This window comes from Chanodichthys erythropterus, chromosome 18 (assembly GCF_024489055.1).
Source record: "Chanodichthys erythropterus isolate Z2021 chromosome 18, ASM2448905v1, whole genome shotgun sequence".
Lineage (NCBI taxonomy): Eukaryota > Metazoa > Chordata > Actinopteri > Cypriniformes > Xenocyprididae > Chanodichthys > Chanodichthys erythropterus.
In genome coordinates, this window is record NC_090238.1 from 16,268,604 (window position 1) to 16,289,721 (window position 21,118).

Here is a 21,118-nt window from a genome sequence, read left to right on the forward strand (position 1 = left end):
GCGCTAGCTTGAGCCCACATAAGGGTAGATGCGCTTTAAATTCGCTACTTTGGAGATCTCCATTAGTTTATGTTTTAAATGGAGTATTGCTGTGAGACACAATTGTGGAATTTTTCATATTTCATTTTTAAAGATCCGTTCCTAAAATAATGCTAACTATATATTTTTTTTCTTACAGAAACTGGTGTGCATATGTGGTGACCAAGACAGTGAGCTGTGTGGTGGAAGATGGAGTGGAGACTTATGTGAAGCCTGACTATCAGCCATGTTCATGGGGCATTCAGTGCGCCCGTGTTGTAGCGTAAGTACATGTCCTGTTGTCAAGTATAGCTTGTTTTGGTTTCATTTTGTCTGTGTTCTGTTTCTGTTTGTCTGCCTGATTTGGGAGTTAGTTAACATCCACACGAAGCCAGAGCTTTCCCTAACCGTTTTTTTTCCCCCTCGCTCTAAATAAAAAAATTCTGTAAACACAGTGTCGTCTCAAGAAATATCCGTGTACACATGAAACCACTGAAACTGACTCAAAACGATGTAGTATACATGCCAGACCAGTATGTGGCGCTGTATTTCTTCCACAGAGATACCCTAAAACTGAGAAGAACACTTGAACACTTGAACACTTTGCGCATAAACCTTGTGCGCTATATACAAACTTTAAAAAGCTTAGTAATACATCTTTACTTCAGTAAAGCTAATAGTACCTTCTGCAGCATGAACACAAAAATGTAGTCCGCGATTGTTGTTGTTGCTGTTATATGACGTAGTGGTGTCTGACTAGGGTCGAGATGTAAGGTGATGATGTATCATAAAATACACAAAAACGCAAGGGTGTCATTTTCAGATTCATCCACTCTGCTTCACTTGGTTTAAAAAAATAACGGTTTCAGGCTCCCAAAAAGCCAGATCCATCTGGAACAAACGCTGATATGATACAGAAATGTTACATATATGGCTAAACGTGTCTCTGAGTGTATTTAAGCCCTCAGTTCCCTGTGTTCCATTGTCTGATCTCGTCGATGTTAAGTAGTTGTTTTAAATGATTTCTCCTGTGAAGTCCTGCGTTTTCTGTTGTTGGATTAAAAAACACTGTTTTATTTGTATTGGACCTATTTCGTCTCTCCAAAATTCTTTGTTTAATTTTTAAAGGTGCACTAGAATCAAAAATTGAATTTACCTTGGCATAGTTAAATAACAAGAGTTCAGTACATGGGAATGACATACGGTGAGTCTCAAACTCCATTGATTCCTCCTTATTTAAATCTCATTTGTTTAAAAGACCTCCGAAAAACAGGCGAATCTCAACATAACAACGACTGTTACGTAACAGTCTGGGTCATTAATATGTACGCCCCCAATATTTGCATATGCCAGCTCATGGTCAAGGCATTCAAGCCAGTATTAACGTCTGGATCTGTGCTTCAGCTGAATCATCAGACTAGGTAAGCAAGCAAGAACAAATTTGTAAATTGTCTTTCTAAATGTTTCGTTAGCATGTTGCTAATGTACTGTTAAATGTGGTTAAAGTTACCATCGTTTCTTACTGTATTTACGGTCTGTCGTTATTAAGACTGTCGTTATTTCCATTTTTTTAAACACTTGCAGTCTGTATAATTCATAAACACAACTTCATTCTTTATAAATCTCTCCAACAGTGTAGCATTAGCTGTTAGCCACAGTGCATATAGCCTCAAACTCATTCAGAATCAAATGTAAACATCCAAATAAATACCATACTTACGTGATTAGACATGTTGCATGACGAACACTTTGTAAAGATCCATTTTGAGGGTTACATTAGCTGTGTGAACTGTGTTTATGCTGTTTAAGGCAAGCGCGAGCTCCGGGGGAGGGGAGCGTGAGGAATTAAAGGGGCAGCAGCATGAATCGGCGCATAGTTAATGATGCCCTAAAATAGGCAGTTAATAATGCACCTCCATAAGCATGTAATAAATAAAATCAATCATAATGAATAAATGTCATTCCTTATGTTTTTTTTTTTTTTTTTTTGTATCAGTATTTATGTATTGCTTCTTATTAATTTCAAATACAGTTTCAGAATGTTATTCATCTATAAAAATACTTTTGTATTATGTTATTTCAAGGTTAAGTATCGTATTTCAGTGGAAACTTATTTTTTAGTTATGTGAGGCAAAATAAGTTAGAATCAACCTTAAATTGATTGATTGATTGATTGATTATGATTTCACTTTTTAAACTTTAGTTAGTGTGTAATGTTGTTGTTTGAGCATAAACAACATCTGCAAAGTTACGACGCTCAAAGTTCAGTGAAATTGTCTGTTTAAGGACTACAACAAATGGCTGGTAGGGACTACAATGCGCTTCTTCCCGGGTTGGTGACATCACTAACCCTAAAATGTACATAAACCCTGCCCCCAAGAACACGCAACAAAGGGGGTGAGGACATGTTGAGCTGCTTTAAAGAGGAAGAGTTGTTGTAGAAGAGTGTTGTTACCATGCCGTCATTTTGAGGGTCAATTTAAAGCTGGATTTGCACAAAAGATTAACATAACTGCACACGCTAGTCGATTAGTTGATTCAACTCCACATCAACTACATAAATTTATCCACTAACCATTCAGAAACATCCAGTTGCATTCTAAAAGTTGAAACTTCTTCCTGAGTTTCTCCATCAGTGTCCGGTTTGAACAATGTAAGGCTGAACACTGTTACTGATAAATCATCATGTTGGCTGTGTGAGATTCTCCAATGTTGTTGTTGTTGAGTATCTGAGGCACGAGCTGTTAAAGCTCCCCTCTCTTTTGGAAAGCGGGCCGGGAACAGCAGCTCATTTGCCTCTAAAGGGACACACACAAAAACTGTGTGTTTTTCCTCACACCCAAAATGGGACAAATTTAACAAGCTATCATAAATGATCTTTGGGTTATTTTGAGCTGAAACTTCACAGACACATTCTGGGGACACCAGAGACTTAAATTACATCTTGTAAAAGAGGCATTATAGGTCCCCTTTAACAGAATAAATTTAAATGTACTGCATTTCAACACAACTTTTCACCACGAATTTGAAGGCTGCTATTGGATCATTGAAAGTAAACATAATTTTATGCAACTATATCTTTGTTAGCTTCATTCTGCCTTAAGAACAAATGGTGCAATCAAATTAAATACAGCATTAGTTACAAACTAGCTAGTAGTTACACTGTAAAACTGAACAGTGAAATTAATTAAATTAAATGAGTTTGTTTCACTCAAATAATAATGAAAGGTCATTGTACTTAATAGAAAAAAGTTGCATGAACTCAAAATAGTAAGCTGAACTTAATATGACTGAGCTGAGCTGCAGCAGATTTCTAATTCCCAGCATGCTTTGCGTCAGACCATATAAATAACTGTTGAAATTAAGTGTTATTTTGTGTGTTTTTGCACAAGATTAACATATGGAGATATAAGTTAATGTTTAATGTTGTGTTATGTTGGGATTCAGGGGGGTTCTGTTATGTTAGTTTTGTAGGGTTACCACTGTGGTGAAGAGTAGAGCCTGTGGTTAGGTTGAGGATCAGCTGCAAAACATTTAAGACCACATATGTTGTTTGATTACATATATGCAAGTATGTAATGACAGTCTCTCTGATAGTTATAATAGCATGTGTTATTTGCTCAAGTTGTCTACTGTTTTTTGAATGTCATTTAGCTTAATGCTAGTCGTATATTACTTTACCATGTCACTATAGCACATCCGTGTTATGAATCAGTTTGATTATATAAACATGCATCTATTGGACTTCAAATCAGTCAGAGCATTTAAAGTGAAAGCAAGCCTGTTTTTCTGGCCTTTATTTAGTACACTTTAAGTAAGTGGAACCATTATATACTACATCAGCTAACTTCAGACAGGAAACAGATGTTGAAAGTTATCACATCATCATAACATTCATAGACACCAGCATATACCACATCACATTTTACTGGAAATCTGAGTCATTAAAACATAAGAAACACTAAAAACATTGTGTTTACATAGTAAAGCTAATGTAAACAAATGGAGAGATAAACAGAATGTGGTTTGAGGACGCCAGTATTAGAAAGTTTGTGCAGTTGCGAGGTGGTTTCCAGTTGTTGGCAACATACTGAACTCCAGCTGGAAAAGCTTAATCCTACCCCTTTAGATTCAACACACACACACACACACACACACACACACACACACACACACACACACACACACACACACACACACACACACACACACACACACACACACACACACACACACACACACACACACACACACACACACACACACACACACACACACACACACACACACACACACACACACACACACACACACTATGTATGGAATGAGGTGGCATGTCATTCCAAACTCTACAACCAGTGCACCACAGGAATTAGGCTTAAAACCTACTAGAATACCACCACTTATTTTTGCACTCACACTGTAGAGTAGGGTGACCCCTTTTTCTCCTCTTTTTCTTCTCATGGGGGTCATGGAACAAAACAGAGCGTGGAGACAAGAATTCAGTGGCTTAAGAACTATAACCAAAAGTCCTGGGAAAAAAAGAAATGCTGAAACTGTTTCCTATTTCACCTTTTTATGGTGCTGATGTACGTGTTCAAGGCTAACCATAATGTTTTCCTCAATATTTTAGTTTATTTGAATGACACAGTGAACTTCAGACCTAGACAACTGGTCAGAATCATGATGTAAATAAAATGGCTATGATGAATTGTCTTATACCACAATTCTCTATTAGAAATGTTTTTAAAAAACCCTAACCATAAGTATTACACATCCACAAGTAGATTTATGTTTTCTGGATGATAAAACATACAAAAAGATCACATAGATTAAAGGAGTGGTCCATGCCATATCTAAAGATGAACACTGGTTCTCCCATTGCTACTCACCCAGCCCTTCATTGAACAAGACGTTTATACAGCTGGCCAGCATATGTCTGTGCATAAACTAGCTGAAGTCATATGAATGTGCGGAGATGTAATTTTGAAACATATATGGTATGTCTTCCTCCATTCTTAGGCCAAAAATTGTATGCAATTCGATTTTTGAATATTGCAATGCAATATGCAATTTTTCAAGTGTTTCTATGTGTGGGTCTCGCTCTAACAGCAATGGGCAGAAACTAATTTGTTGAGTAGAAAGTGTTGCAATATAACATCCCAGAAGGGATCGGTTTGTTTAAAGTGAGAGGTCTGTTTATGTGGAATATATTAAACAATATACAGAATGGTGACTGGTAAGTGTGTGTACTAGGCCTGGATAGTTTTTGTTGTTTTAGATTGTATTGATTGTATTCTTTCTTTGTAGTTCATATTAGCATATAATTTGTCTTGTTTGTTTCTTTCTCAATCCCATGTATTTCACAATTCAAACTAAACATTGAAAGTTGAAATACTGAGACATGGCTAAATTGTTTTAAAACCGTTTCCAAACTAGAAAATGTCAAGGTTTTATTTATATGGTTTTTATGTGTCTTACAGGTACAGGACATACATGAGGCCCAGATACAAGGTGGCTTACAAAATGGTAACAGAAATGGAGTGGAAGTGTTGCCATGGATACAGTGGAGAAGACTGTAATGATGGACCAAACGGAGGATCTGATACTCAGATCTCAACAAGCAGACCTTGGCCTAGACCTTCACAGCCAGGACAAACTGGAACTGGTACTGGTCATGGACAAAGTGGAGGGAATGGTAAGTCAATGTTTACTCTTTGATATTCTCATTACTTTTGTATCTGCATCTTCTGCATCTTTCAAACACTCGATAATATTCAAATATAACTGAGGCTTTATAGAAATCATCTGACACATTAAAACTGGCCACTAGAGCTGAGGAAAACTTTATTAAAGCAATGTTTTCATTGTCGGAGTTGACAGAACTGTGAATTCTAGGTCTGAAAAACTATTTGTACTATCTGATTAACTACTTAGAAAATAATTCTGTTTGATCTTTGCCTAGGGAGAGGTGACAGTGACAAGATGAAACAACTCGAAGACAAAATCCAGAGGTTGACCAAAGACCTAAATGACCTGCAGTCAACTCTGCGTGGAATGAATGAGAAATTCCAGGAGGAAATGCGCAAACCCGGTTTTAATGGCGGCAAAACACCAGCTGATGCAGCCCCACCTGAAATGAAGGAGACCATCTATAATATTCAGGCCAAGCTTGATCAGTTGGACAACCGTACTCAAGCTCATGACAAGACTCTAGTCAGCATCAATAACCACCTTGTGAACGGGAAAGGAGGAAGCAATGATCTAGACATTGGGGGAGTAGGAGGAAACCAGTTCAACACCATGAAGGAGGAAATTCTCAGAGAGCTTGAACGTCGAGTGACGCTTTCTTGTTCTGCCTGTCAGTCTGGAGTGGAAGACCTGACACGGCAACAGCAACAAGATCGGGAGAGGATCTTGGCTCTGGAAAAGCAAATTAATGCCATGGACCAGCGTCACCGCCAGACTCTTGATGGTTTGCGTCGAGACCTCAGCCGGTCTCAAGGCTGCTGTGACACTGTAACCGACCTCAGAGGACGACTTAATGACATGGACAGGAAGATAAGCTCCACATCGGAAGCCTATGACAAGCTTCTGAACAGGAAACTAGGAGGAACTGGAGGTGGTGGAACTGGAGGAGGAACAGGTGGACAGGGACAAGTTCCTGTGATGCCAGAAGATGTTTTCACTGATAATCTAAAAGACCTGGAGAGAAGGCTCAACAACACTGTCCAGAGGGCAGAAGAAAACTGTGCTTATATGGAGACTAACATACAGGACTCGTTCCAGCAGGAACTCAGAAATCTTCGCAATGAATTCAATAATCGTATTCTTGACCAGGACTACAGAATTAATGACATGGACCTTGATATTGGAATTGTTAAAGAAACTGTATTTGATCTTGATAAGCGTCTGTCTCGACTCGAGAATACAACATTGTTTATAGACAGGAGGTTAAGCGAATGCTCTGGGTGCTCAGGCTCAAGTTCTGGTTCAAGTCCAGGCAGTGGTAGTTCGAGCCCTGGTGACACGGTGAAGTCTTTGGAGTGGAGAGTCGTTGCAAATGAAGATGAGATCAAGAGGTTCGACACACGACTCAAGGATCTCTCTGTGTCTGGTGACTCTCTTGAGGATAAGGTCATCAACCTCAGCCATGATGTTCGCAAGATCAAAGCTCTAACTGGAGACAATGGGGAACACTTCAACAGGATTGTTATGGAGATTGAGAACTGTGATGTGTGCAGCACAGTGGAAGATGATCTGAAGAAACTCAAGAATATCACAAGCCATGCCATGGACAGATGGCAGAAGGAAATGAACTACATTAAAGGGAAATTTGACTCTGGTCAGACGGGTTGTGTGGATGTGTGTTCCGGTTTACAGGACGAGATGGATCAGTTGAGAGAGGAGGTACAGAAATGCAGTGGTCAATGCAAGATCACCCTGAATACTCCTACAGGAACAGAATCAGGAACGGGTCCTCTAGATGACCCACAAAAACCACTGGATGGACACAGTGTCATCAGCAGTAATACCGGTGACCTCAGGTCAATCCAAGGAGAGCTGTCTGAGGTCATCTTAACCTTCAGCTCCATCAATGACACACTAAAAGGTCTGGAGCACGTGGTCCAGAAACATGACAGCGTTATCACCGACCTTGGAAACACCAAAGACAAAATCATCTCTGAAATAGACAAGATCCAGCAGGAAATGACCGAACATATAGAAGATAGTAGGGTGCGCTTTGATAACATTGATCAGGATGTACGCCGCTTTGGGAACAACTTTGTGGTTGAGATGGGTGACTGCAAGAGGACTGGTGATGGTCTGGATAAGAGGCTCTCTAAACTCGAAGTGGTTTGTAGCCGGTTTGACTCTGTCTCAGACAATATCCAGAAGATCAAAGAAGGCCTGAACAAACACGTGTCTAGCCTGTGGAACTGTGTCAGTGGGCTAAACAACACAGTGATTTCACATAGCGAGTTCATTGAGATCTTCCAGAACACACATCTGGATGATATCCACAGCAAGATCAAGAGACTCAATTCCTCAATGGTCCATGTCCTCAAGGAGTTCCAGAGCTTAACTGAGAATGACTTAACAGGTCTGACTTTAAGTGCTTTTATTTTATTTTTATTTGCTAACATCTTAAAAGTCAATTTGACAGCATCTAAGAACATATTCTAAATTTCCAGCACCAGTAACTGAAATAGCTCCTGTATTTTAATGGATATCAGGGTTGGGCATTATTCCGAGAATGGATTCCAGTTCATTTTACGCAGAATGCATTACATTGTGTTGAATGTCTTTGAATTGCAATTCAGTAAATGTCTCTTCCTAATGTTCCAATTTAAATTCCAATTCAACTGCCAATGGGGTGTGCATGGCCAATTCAATTCAAATTCAAACTCATTAATTGAAAGTGGGGCAATTATTAAACTAAGTTAAAATAGCATCCCTTGTTGGCAAACGCTATTTACACTAGCTTCGCCAACATTGTCTGGTTGGGCCACTCAAGTTTTAAAAAAGATGCAGCAGTAGCGAGTACGGCTCGCAGACCCCGCTTTTAACTCGACCGATGTGGGTTTGAATCTGCCTTTTACCGAGCTTGCATTTATTTTCAATAAGAATGAAAATAATTTTCTAAACGTGGAAATAAACTGCTAACGCGTGTTTAATAATATTAAAAGTGTTTATTGGGTAGGGTTAGGGAAAGGTGTAGGGAGGGTTTTTATTCTCCTAATAAGGCAGCATCCATTTTTATAATTTTAATAAATATAATCATTTACACAATATTATTGCATCCTGTTAATGTACAAAAATACTGAGGTGCAAATAGTATCTGTTAATATAAAGTATAGATAGCATCTAAGTACTATTTACTCTTATTGCAAAGAACTATACTTTTACATAGTGTAAATAGCATATCGTTAAGAAAATGCTGCTATTGTCACTAATTGTAAATAGAATATATTGCTATTTTCATTTGCATCTACAGCTATTTTCATTTAGTGTAAATAGAATCTCATTGCTATTTACAGTTAGTAAATAGCCATTATTGAATTCTGCACAGCCCTGATTGATATGGAAAGAGGAATAAATCTGTAAATTACTTCTGATTATAGGTTTACCTGGACCACCAGGTCCCCAGGGAGAAAGAGGGCTCCCTGGTCCACAGGGGCCTCCAGGTAATGATGGACCACCAGGTATTCAAGGATTACCAGGGCCAAAAGGACCACCTGGTGAGAAATCTTTATTCTTTTGTCCATTCATTTGTGTAATGTGGGTAATATCACACACAAAAAAATTATCATAATTTATTTACTTATTTGGAGGTCAGTTGTATACTGTATTTTTCTTATATGGAAAGCAGAACCTCAGATTTTATGCATAGTCTCTTTTGTTTATAAGATTGGAATGGCATGAGGATGTGTACATTTCAAAATGCCATTTTATATTATATGACAATTGCATGTGACTCACATTTTACTTTCTCCTTATTTTAGGTCTCAGAGGAGAGCGGGGTATGTATTCAATTTGCTTTTCATTTTTGTAGTAGCCGTATCTTAGTCAAACAGGTTATTTTGATGCATGTCTGGAATGAAGGCAAGAATTTACTGAGAGATGTGTAAAGTGTCTGTTCCTATGAGAGTCATTGATTTTTTTTCCCTGTCTTGAGTGTTGCAGCATGTGTTCAGTTGTTATTGTCAGTACTGGGTCAGTAGTTGAGCCAAAGGTCAGCAGCTGATCACTAAAACTGGTTGTGTAAAGCATGTCTATATTAGACTAAGAATATAGGCATACATTTAGGGTTAGAAATCATTGATGTCAACAATTTGAAAATGCAGTTTAGGGCTTCCTTTTAAAAATATACTGTTGTTATCTTCATTTCAGGTATGGCCGGTGCTGATGCCAACATACAACGTCTTTCTTTCTCAGCAGCTCTCACAAATCCCATGGTTACATCTGGAACGATCATTTTTGATAAGATCTTTGTAAATGAAGGAGACTTTTATAGTCCTCGAACAGGTAATCTTGGCACTGCCTGTAAACAGTCTATTTGCATTTACAATTTTGCATGCATCAAAAATAATGTATAATATATCTCTGTCTTCTCTTAAATACAGGTATATTTACTGCACCACTGGATGGACGCTACTTCTTTAGTGCTATCCTGACGGGCCACAAAAATGAGAAGATCGAAGCTGTGCTGTCCAAGTCTAACTATGGCATGGCTCGGGTAGACTCGGCGGGTTACCAACCAGAAGGGTTGGAAAACAAACCAATGGCTGAAGCCAAACCAACACCAGGTTCTCTGGCTGTCTTTAACATAATCCTGCCCCTTCAGGTGGGCGACACAGTCTGCATAGACCTGGTCATGGGCAAACTGGCCCATTCAGTGGAGCCTCTAACTATCTTCAGTGGTATGCTTCTATATGAAGATGTGTAGAGGTCTTTTAGCACTGAGATTAATCAGACTCAAAGAACCAGCAAAACGACGGGGCTAGAAAAAGACACTCTAAATGACTTTATCCGCCTGGGATGGCGATGCACCCGCCGTGCATTGATTTTCCTTCGGTATTGTTTCCAATATTGTTAGACCTCTTATGAACTCCTTGAACAGAGAATATAGTTTTAAATGGAGGAACTGTTGCCCTTGATATGTAATCTTAACCCGAAGTGTTGTAACAAATACTACTGCAGGTTTGTGCGACCGTTGTTGACAATGTTCTTATTGAGATATTTCCATTTTATATGAATCACAGACATGAGTTATGAATAATTTCTCATGCACCGAAGATGACCGTGAGGTCTGTTCGACTTCCCATGTATGCAAGTGCACAGTAAGTACTCTTCTGCCAAAGAGCTTGACTCACAGTCAGGGTTAAAGGTTAGGCTGATGGGTGTGGAATTTGGGAGATTTGATGAAAGGAATTCATATTTTTGCTGTGAATGTTTAAATCCTGTGCTCCTTTTTTCTGCTTAGAGTCAAGGGATGATTTTTAAATCTTCAGAACGTGACTCAATTTCAATTCTTTCTGTTTTGCTATATTGCAAGTGCCAAGTTTTCCAGGAATAACATCCTGCTCTTACCAAAGATGCTTTTAATTAATTAAATATGTGGTTTGTAGTTAATGATTTCAGGAATCATGCAATGTTATCCAACCTGACAATCAGTGATGTATATCATTGCTTTCCATGCAAACTCTCCAAGTGCCTCTGGAAAACTGCAGAAGAGATGAATGCAATGAAATCTTCGAACCTCAGGCACACGGTTTCTTCAGTGGTTTCTAATCAACAAGAAACAGGCTTTTTGAACATGCATTGTTACGCATTTTGTGATCCTGTTGAAGCGTTTACTTCTAATGGAAATGGTGGACCGTTGCATTCCGCTCCATATTCATATTTCCATCTCACAGCCTGAGCTTTCAATGGAGATTATTATCAAAAAGAGTCTGTCCTTAATGTGGTTCAACAAAGTGCCTTTGAAGAATAACAACGCTGAGGATTCATCAGCCGATTCTGTCTGTGTGGTCTCGCTTGTTTACTGTACAACAGCCCAAAGAATTTTGAACTACGCGGCTTTTGCTTTTTCTTGTTTGACACATGCTTGTGCAATTTCACAGATCATTGGGAGGAAAGATCTCTGTGTAACACTATGAATTTTCAGACTTCATATGGTCAAGAATGTCGAAAATTAAGGCTGCTATCTTTTGTGCTATGTTTCATTTATTATTTTTAGTTCTAAAAAGAATCCCCAGCTCATAAAATGGACGTTACGGCAGCAACGTAAGCATTAATACATCTATTTACATATAAAAGAGACCAGATCTAAGATTTTATAGTTCCCTCTCATGGTTTAACCTGTTACCTTGAATGTGTACATTGGCAACACGTGTGTTTCAAATAAAGATATTTAATTTTACACATTTTAATCTCTGCTGAGCTTAGTATTACAAGGGTATGTCAGGTATATTGAATTACTAGAAGACATTCCATTTAATTTAGCACCAGCATAGTGTCAAGCTCTAAGCAAACTACTGTTCATTGTCTCAAACACAATGGAGAGCATTCTGGTACTCAAGAACTGTGATTCTGTTGAATAGAATTCCAGTCGGTGATTGATGGTGCAGGTTTTGTCACTGTCTGTGACTTTTTCTGTTCAACATGGAAAATACCTATATTTGGCTCATTTGTCAAAGCAAAATGTGATTGAAAACATGTTCTCAAATAGAAAAAGACCCACTGTTTCTGTTTCTAAAAATTATTTTTAGAGGCATGTGCAAAGAAACAGTGTGAATAAGGAAAGGAGTGCACAATGCATTTAATTTTCCACGTTGCAAGCCAGAGAAGTCGTTTGGACTGTGATTTAATGGAAAGAAAAACATTTGTAGGTGTCCATCCGTAGACATACTGGGATGTAGTTTACGATGAATAATACCTTGCGTTTGTCAAGTCACTGGTGTCTAGACAAAGTGCTGGTAAGTGAACCTCATGCCCTCTCTCTGATATGTGCCACTATGGGGAGTTTCCATGTTTTTCCATTTCTTCATAATATTGTATTTCTCTATTGTTTTTAATACTTTAACAACTCTAAATCCAGGCTGTACTGAAGGCCAAACATGTCTTTTTTTCCCTTTCTCTGTAAAGTCAACATAAAACGGCATTCACAACCCATATTACTTCTGTAATGTAACATATTTCCGAATGAAACAGAATATTCAAATGTAGGGTGAAACATGAGGAACTGCATCATCCAAAGTACAGAATGGAGATAAAGCTTAATGTGAATTGTGAATGTGGATGAAACATTAATAGAAGCTTTTTGACCAGGGCATGCACTGTAAAAAAGAATAGTTGGTTTAACTTAAAGTAAGTTACCTGGTTGCATTGAGTTCATTGAAATTAAATAATTGAGTTAATACAATGAAGGTGATTGATTTAATCAACAGAAACTCATAATATTATGTTATCTGAACTATTATCTAAGTTGATCTGACAAAAGAAAAAATTTGATAAATCATGAAAATATTTTTTTACAGTGTGGAGACTAAAGCTTAACTTCACCATTGAGAGCATCTTGACATATCCAAATGGTAATGTTTTTTTTAATCTATAGTATTTTACTGCACTAACAATTGTCAACATAAAAAGATGCATAACTTTCAACAACTATATAGCCTTTTGCTATTTAGCTATTGGTTATTTTTGTCTACTCAGCTCATATTTATGTTTGCGGCGAAATCAAAACGGAAAGTTGGTTCAAAGGCAGAGTAAGTTATTACATTCTGATGAAATATTATAAAGACATTTTTTTCTTTGGAATACTGTGCATGTGCACTGATGAATCTTTGCTAATGGGGTCAATGTTGAGGCTGGATAAGTAAGAACTATTATACAACAATCAAATTATTTACACATGACTATGTCAGTGATTGCTAGATTTCTAGGCATATGATAGAGTAAATATTTCCACAAATTTGAGAAAAGGGTGCATTATTACAGAGTCCCTAAAGGGACATGGTGGTGGAAAGAAAGGGATAGGAGGAAAAAATATATTTTTTAAAAGCTTTTGCATTCTCCCACAAAACTTTTGTGTTCCCCCAAGAAACTTTTAAAGGTGCCGTAGAACGTCTTTTCAAAAGATTTAATATAAGTCTAAGGTGTCCCCTGAATGTGTCTGTGAAGTTTCAGCTCAAAATACCCCATAGATGTTTTTTAATAATATTTTTTAACTGCGTATTTTGGGGCATCACAGATTCAGGCTGCGCGGCCCCTTTAAATCTCTCGCTCCCTCCCCTCCCGAGCTCTCGACTATAAGTGCAGTTATACAGTGCATAAACAAAGTTCACACAGCTAATATAACCCTGAAATGGATCTTTACAAGATGTTTGTCATTCATGCTGCATGCATGCATCAATTCCTGTGAGTATAGTATTTATTTGGATGTTTACATTTAATTCTGAATGAGTCTGAGGCTGTGCTCTGTGGCTAACGGCTAATGCTACACTGTTGGAGAGATTTATAAAGAATGAAGTTGTGTTTATGAATTATACAGACTGCAAGTGTTTAATAATGAAAATAGCGACGGCTCTTGTCTCCGTGAATACAGTAAGAAACGATGGTAGCTTTATCCACATTTAACAGTACATTAGCAACATGCTAACGAAACATTTAGAAAGACAATTTACAAATATCACTAAAAATATCATGTTATCATGAATCATGTCAGTTATTATTGCTCCATCTGCCATTTTTTGCTATTGTCCTTGCTTGCTTACCTAGTCTGATGATTCAGCTGTGCACAGATCCAGACATTAATACTGGCTGCCCTTGTCTAATGCCTTGAACATGGGCTGGCATATGAAAATATTGGGGTCATACATATTAATGATCCCGACTGTTACGTAACAGTCGGCGTTATGTTGAGATTCGCCTGTTTTCTGAAGGTCTTTTAAACAAATGAGATTTATACTGTATAAGAAGGAGGAAGCAATGGAGTTTGAAACTTGATGTATGTCTTTTCCATGTACTGAACTCTTGATATTCAACTATGCTGAGGTAAATTCAATTTTTGATTCTAGGGCACCTTTAAAATGTTATAAATACATGAAATACATTTTATATGCAAAGAATTGCTATAAGTATTTTTATGCAGGAATGAAAAAAAGTTTTGTTTGTGTAATTTGTTCCTATAACTTTCAGACAGATAGTGTCTGACAGACAGTGTGTCATTATTGCATACTGGGTGTGGTAAAAGAATCTGTGGAGTGCTGGCCAGCTGTGTCTAAATGGGATTGGGTGGGAAAATGTCACGTATCCTGTTAGTCTTTCATCTTTGTGCACTTATATTCAGCTGTCTTCCTCCTCCTCTTGTTCTCTGCATACAGTGCAAACACACAGGCCTGTGCTCCCTGCAGAGATGCTTGCAACTCTTCAATATCAATCAGGGGAACAATATCCCTGAATTCATCATAACTTAAGAATTATCAAAGCATTGCTGGATAGTATACTCACTCTTCAATACAGAACATTTGTAGTGATTTGATCGTTCTAAATTGCCTGCATAAATTGCTTATTTGGCTCAAAGTATTTGAAAAGAAGTTCAACTGGTTCAAATTATACCAGTCAAAAGTTTGGAATAATTAAATAATAATAATAATAATAATAATAATAATATAGTGGTCTCTTAAGGCTGCCTTTATTTGATCAAAAATAAAGTAAAAACTGTAATAAATATTGTAAAACAGTAAATATTATTGATTTGGCTTTGATATTGATTTAGTACTCCATTATCAATTATTATTGGTGCTCAATTATTAATAATGGTTTTTATTATCAGTGTTACTTATTTAAACGTTACATAATTATCAAATAAATTTTTTCAGAATTCTTTAATTAATAGAAAGTTAAAACAACAGCATTCATTTGAAATATTTTGTAACATTATAAATATTTGCCATTACTTTTGATATATTCAGAAAATATGCATAAAATGTAAGTATTAAATATACTTCTTAACTTACCCTAAACTTATGAATGCTAGCATATCAAAGTTTCAACAGAAATATTAAGCAAAAAACACTGTTTTGAAATTTGATAATAATACAAAATGTTTCTTGAGCAGCAAATTTGCATACTAGAAAGATCATGTGACACTGAAGACCGGAGTAATGATGCTGAAAATTCAGCTTTGACATCACAGGAATAAATTGCTATTTAAAATATATTAAAATAGAACAGTTATTTTAAATTGTAATAATATTTCACAATATTACTGTTTTTACTGTATTTTATCTTGGTCTTGGTGAGCATAAGAGACTCCTTTCAAAAAAAATATATATATTTTTTTTTTAAATCATAATTATTATTTTCTTTCTGATATCACATTATTATTTTCTGTTTGTTTGTTTGAAAGCATCAGTGAAAAGTTGAAACAACAAGTTTAAAACTCCTTCAATTAATTTAATCATGCTAATACAGAGGAATCAGTACAATATAGCAACATTATTTAGTCTTATCCTTTGCATTTACATTACATTACATCTTTTCTATGTGAAGCAACACTCAGTACTATCATCATGCCTTGACAAGGACTAGTGGCTTACAACACTAGGTAAGTTTCAGCAGAGCAGGCTTCATGTCTGTACTACATTCCAGCTGTGCACCTTTCCGCCATGTTCAGTGTAAAATTCCATCATATCCATGGACACCGCATTTTTTGCCTGCAATCTGGCAGCCAAATGTGAGAGCATCCTGTAGGCTGCCCCCTGCAGAAAAGAAAATTAAACCGACTTGAACTGATTTACACAACTTACAATAACCCATTAAGCTTTTGTTTCACAATTAGAAATCATCCTTACCGTTCGAAAGAGAATAGATCACAGAAGCATTGAACGTGTCCCCTGCTCCAAGTGTGTCCACAAGCTTCTCAGGTGGGAATGCATCTGAATGGATGACTACGCCGTCGGGACCCATGGCATCTGCTCCCTTTTCCGCCCATGCACAAATTAGGGTAGCTCTAGACACACAACCAAACTCACCTAAACACATGAAATGGCTAATATTTGAAAAGAACATACCCTTAGGCAGTTGTTATGAATATATATGGTCAGTCAGCAGTTTTTGGAGGACTAGTGACATCTAGTGGTTGTTTTACTCACCCCTTCCTCAGACGACTGCTGAAACCCTTTAATGCAGCAGAGGCTGAGTCAAACCCAAAGTGCTGTGCCACATCCTTACTTACAAAGACCTGAGGGAAAGCGGTCACAAATAAACAGGTTGTGTAGTATTCAAACATGTCTCAAAGCTTACAATTAGTCGATACACAAATGCACTGCTTCTTTAACTCTTATGCTCCTTGCATGTTCATTAAATAAATATTTTGTCTAATATATATATATATATATATACTATACTGTTTAACTGAAGATTTTTCACAATCACTGCCTAAAATATGTAGTAACCTATTTGTACAAGAGAAAAAAAAATTCAGACATATATTTTTACATTTTAAAATACACTAAATAGTTTATCCTATATATAATTTAAAATGTCATTATAAACTCTAACGTTCAAAAATTGGTGTTGGTAAGATTTTATTTGATTAAAAATACATTAAAAACAGTAATACTGTGAAATGTTATTACAATTTAAAAGAACAGTTTTCTATTTTAATATATTTTATAATTTAATTTATTCCTGTGACAGTGAAGCTGAATTTTCAGCATCAATACTTCAGTCTTCAGTGTCACATGATCCTTCAGAAATTCTTATATGCTGATTTGATGCTCAAGATACATTTATGATTATTAACAATATAGAAAACAGTTGTGCTGATTATTATTTTTTTGGAGCCTGTGATACATTATTTTCTGGATACTTTGTTGAATAGAAAGTTCACAAGAACAGCATTTTTATTTGCCGTTAACAGCAATTTTTTTGTAAAATTATGTCTTTATGATCACTTTTGATCAATTTAATGCATCCTTGCTGAAAAATAATTGTACTGACTCCAAACATTTAAATGGTAGTATATGTACAAATATTATATACAGCGATGGTTATTCTGTTCTTATATATATATTTTATGTTATCTGAAAACAATTCTACAATGAGCACTTGACTGTAGTTTATCCAAGTTCAAATAATGCATTTTATTTAGTCCAGTTTGAAGTCTAAAACATGTAGTGAAATCATACCAAATCACCAAGAGGGAAAAGCTGGTAGAGTGGTTCCCTGGTCTTCTCGATTTCCACAGAGATGGTTATTCTGTTCTTCTCTTCCTGTTTGCTGTTATACTCTCTCACCCTCTCGATCATCTTCACTTGTTCGTCAGCATTACGGCCCTGACAATGCATTCATAAAACAATCAGCTCTCTACTTGTGGAATAACACAGATCAGAAAGAACTAAATAGGGTGTCTGGTCTGAACTTGGACTGTTACTATGAAGAAAGTCAAAGATATTTTGGCAGACACTCTCACCTCCCAGTGGACCCACTTGTACTGGCTCAGGTCCACCTTTGAAAAGTCTTCTACAGAAACATCTGGCAAGTTTCTGATTAAAAAAAGAAAATTGCTGAAGAAAGTTCTCTTGTATGCTGGACTACAACAATCAGTGTTCAAAGAAAGATCAGTAAATAATAAGTAATGACTGTACTTTGTGTACATGATACAAGTCACTATTACTATCAATTATTGTGACATGATCTGCTGTAATCATATAATACAAAACTGTTTACAGTCACAAACTTAATCAGTGAAGGTCTTTATAATGGAAAAACCCTAAATTATTCCCTTAGACCAGATGGCTGTCAGTTTGCATACAGTAAAACATTTGATAACAGTCATCAGCACAGAGAAATAGTCAGCTTTGGGCTGTTATTATAAGATTATTACGATTATAAACCAAAGTCTGTTTCTCAGCATAGAAGGAAAAGGTTTTGAAAGTTCTCAAAACAGGTTTTAGAGACAAGAAATATTATTCAAGGCCAAGATGAAAATAAATGTTGTTTTATATATTAGTTTGCTACAAACAAAGCAAATACAAGTAAATGATAATGTACAGTCAACCAGTCTTAACCACAAATATAAACCTCTGCAGGCCAATCAGGACCTTGAAGTGGAGAGGTTTTGTATCATTCTGCAGGGGTTTATTTTGTGATAATGAATAGATGATTGAACATTATCTTACTTATTACACGGCTACTTGGCAAAATACATAAATACATGAATAGATATGTACAAAATACATAAATAGATACAAATACATATTGATTTGAGCTGAAATTATTTTTATTTTGTGTAGTATATAGTATGTTATGCTATGCTATGTAGTAAAATCAGTCAATCAGCCAGATCATTTAGAGGTCATTATACACAAATATTTGGCCATACAATGTGGAAACTGATCAATCAGAATCAAGTATTTCAGAGAGCCGTGGAATAAGTTAGCTAGTTACCTAGTAAGCTTTGACATTGTGTGCTGTTGTGTGTTGTTTAAAACAACTGATGAAAATAATCTTGGACAAAACAGACATCTAATAGGACAATAACAAATCTCCAAAAAAATAATCACTCAAATGAATGCATGCAATGTCGAATTGTCATGATTTGTTAATAGAATCTACTTTAAGACTAAGGGTATGTTTACACAACAACAATGTACTAAAAACGGAAAAGTTTTTCCATTGGGTTTTTCAGGTGCAAACGACAACATTGTCAATTCGATAGCCATTCACACAGTTCTGCAAAACAGACAAAAAACGCTGTATTATTCATGCCAGGCCTATAGTTGGCGATGTCACTTTGTCAAGAAAAATTTATGCATGCGCATGGCGTCACCGTTTTCACAATTTTTGTAGCTTTTATGGAGACAATATCGGTGTCGTTTTCAAAAAATTGCATTTTCAGGCCCCCAAAATGCCATTATCGGGTAAATTAATGGCCAATACGCATAAAAAGTTTTCAGTTTTTAGTTGAAAGCGCTGTTGTGTAAACGCCCCCTAAATTACTGTTAATTACGGCAGTGCCACCGCAGAAAGACTTTTATCAGATTATGTTTGAGAAAAGGAAGAACTTTGACTATGTTATGATTACTGTGACTTTGGATGCTACTCTTACGTGTCCGAGAGCACGACAGTGCGAGAGCCATTGGTAGGACACACCACACAACAAGCACACGGGGTCTCACCCCACTGCTGCCAAGCCACACCAGATATGTCCACCCCACGCCGTGCAAAATCCCCCACGATGAAACTAGTACAGCAAACAGAGAGGTATTGCAGTGACCCATATGTACTACAGACTATTTTGAGCAGGAAACATTTAGCCGGCTCACAATGCTTGCCAGCCTCACACCCCTTAAAACAGAAAAAGCAGTAGTGTATTTTCACTTGTTGTTTTGCGTCAGGAATATGTCAGCAGTCCTGTGAGGAAAGAGCTTCTTAATACTTACACATATACTCTCACACACAAACCTGTTCATATGCAGAATTGTACGGCTTCCTGTCGTCACACTGCTGATTACTACAGAGGCTGGAAAAGAGCATTCAGCATGCTCGAGAAGAAGAGAGATGTCAATCTTGTACATTTGAAAATCATTCAAGATGAAGCTAGAAAAACAAATTAGCAAGGAAAAGTATGCATATATAGAACTTAAGTGTGCCGCTATGGTAAACTAAGACAAGATGTGACTTTGGGAAGATGTGTAAGGGATAGGGTAGTGTATGTCTGCTTATATAAAAACTTGCAGGAGTAAGAAAAGATGAAAATGCATCCAGTGTACAAATATCAGTGTATCTTGGCATGTTATATCTGATATAAATGTATTACACACACACTGTCATTCTTTATATATACTAATTTGTATCAGATAACTAAAAATGTTGTTGCATTGTAGGTAGTAGGTAGAAAGCACTTACTCAGCTACTGGTCCAGGAGCCAAAGATCCCATAAATGCACAAGGGGCCCCAAGTAGAGACAAAACAGTGCACGTGTTTGATGCGTTTCCTCCCCTCTGCCATCTCTGAGACAAACACCTACGAACCATTTATTTTATGACTTATTTTATGACCTGTGATGTAACATTAACTGCAGGGTATAGCAGCAGGATACTCTATATGTTCAGGCTGGTTATGCTTTTGAAATGCTAACACAAAAGTGCATCGTGTGCATCAATACAGTTGTAATTTGTAGAATGTTATCAGAATTTCCTACCTGGTATCAGTATCTTCTTCCGGGTATTTATCCACAACATTTATGATATCCAGACACACCAAACCAATGCTGAGTATCTTTTTGTCTCCCATATTGTTCCTGCAGAAAGAAATCCTGGACTATGGACTTTGGATGAAAGGTCATAACGTCACAATATTCCGAAGAGGAGCGGGAGAGCGTTTATCTTTCAAATTGAATGGGACATGGTAAACATGAACACGAAGTCTTACGGCTTTTGCCGAGTGTGGCCGAATGTGAGCGAGCGATTCCCGACTTTTATCGAGAGCAGCCGAACGCTTTCCGTTATGTTTTTGTTCTAAAATGCATTTTGCTGTTTAAAAAAAACACAGAAATGACATTTTCTTTGGTTAATAATCATTT

The 21,118-nt window shown here is 36.9% G+C and overlaps 2 protein-coding genes across 6 annotated transcripts in view; one reads left to right on the plus strand and one right to left on the minus strand.

The window, feature by feature from the left end:
* emilin1b (elastin microfibril interfacer 1b) overlaps positions 1–14,800 on the plus strand; it is a 38,793-nt gene extending 23,993 nt beyond the window's left edge. Inside the window, exons 2-8 of one of the 2 annotated variants that reach the window (XM_067367370.1) lie at positions 179–301; positions 5,502–5,716; positions 5,984–8,122; positions 9,144–9,260; positions 9,525–9,542; positions 9,913–10,047; positions 10,146–14,799. In XM_067367370.1, coding sequence (XP_067223471.1) covers positions 179–301; positions 5,502–5,716; positions 5,984–8,122; positions 9,144–9,260; positions 9,525–9,542; positions 9,913–10,047; positions 10,146–10,468 — 3,070 coding nt within the window. In that variant the 3' untranslated portion in view covers positions 10,469–14,799. Of the gene's footprint in view, positions 1–178; positions 302–5,501; positions 5,717–5,983; positions 8,123–9,143; positions 9,261–9,524; positions 9,543–9,912; positions 10,048–10,145 lie in introns of both variants that reach the window. The other variant, XM_067367371.1, reaches the window with a different exon arrangement.
* Positions 14,801–15,976: 1,176 nt separating this feature from the next.
* On the minus strand, positions 15,977–21,064 carry khk (ketohexokinase). 4 transcript variants are annotated; one of them, XM_067367590.1, is made up of 9 exons: positions 20,738–21,046; positions 20,443–20,559; positions 19,999–20,133; positions 19,643–19,777; positions 18,005–18,077; positions 17,721–17,867; positions 16,683–16,771; positions 16,383–16,540; positions 15,977–16,289 (listed from the first exon to the last, which is right to left on the minus strand). In XM_067367590.1, exons 1-9 carry the CDS (start codon positions 20,827–20,829, stop codon positions 16,201–16,203), a joined length of 1,035 nt encoding a protein of 344 aa, XP_067223691.1. In that variant the 5' UTR covers positions 20,830–21,046; the 3' UTR covers positions 15,977–16,200. The 4 variants fall into 4 exon arrangements, with proteins under 4 accessions (XP_067223691.1, XP_067223694.1, XP_067223692.1 ...); XM_067367593.1 differs by lacking the exon at positions 19,643–19,777 and having other exon boundaries at positions 20,738–21,044; XM_067367591.1 differs by lacking the exon at positions 19,999–20,133 and having other exon boundaries at positions 20,738–21,036.
* Between the last annotated feature and the right edge of the window lie 54 nt (positions 21,065–21,118).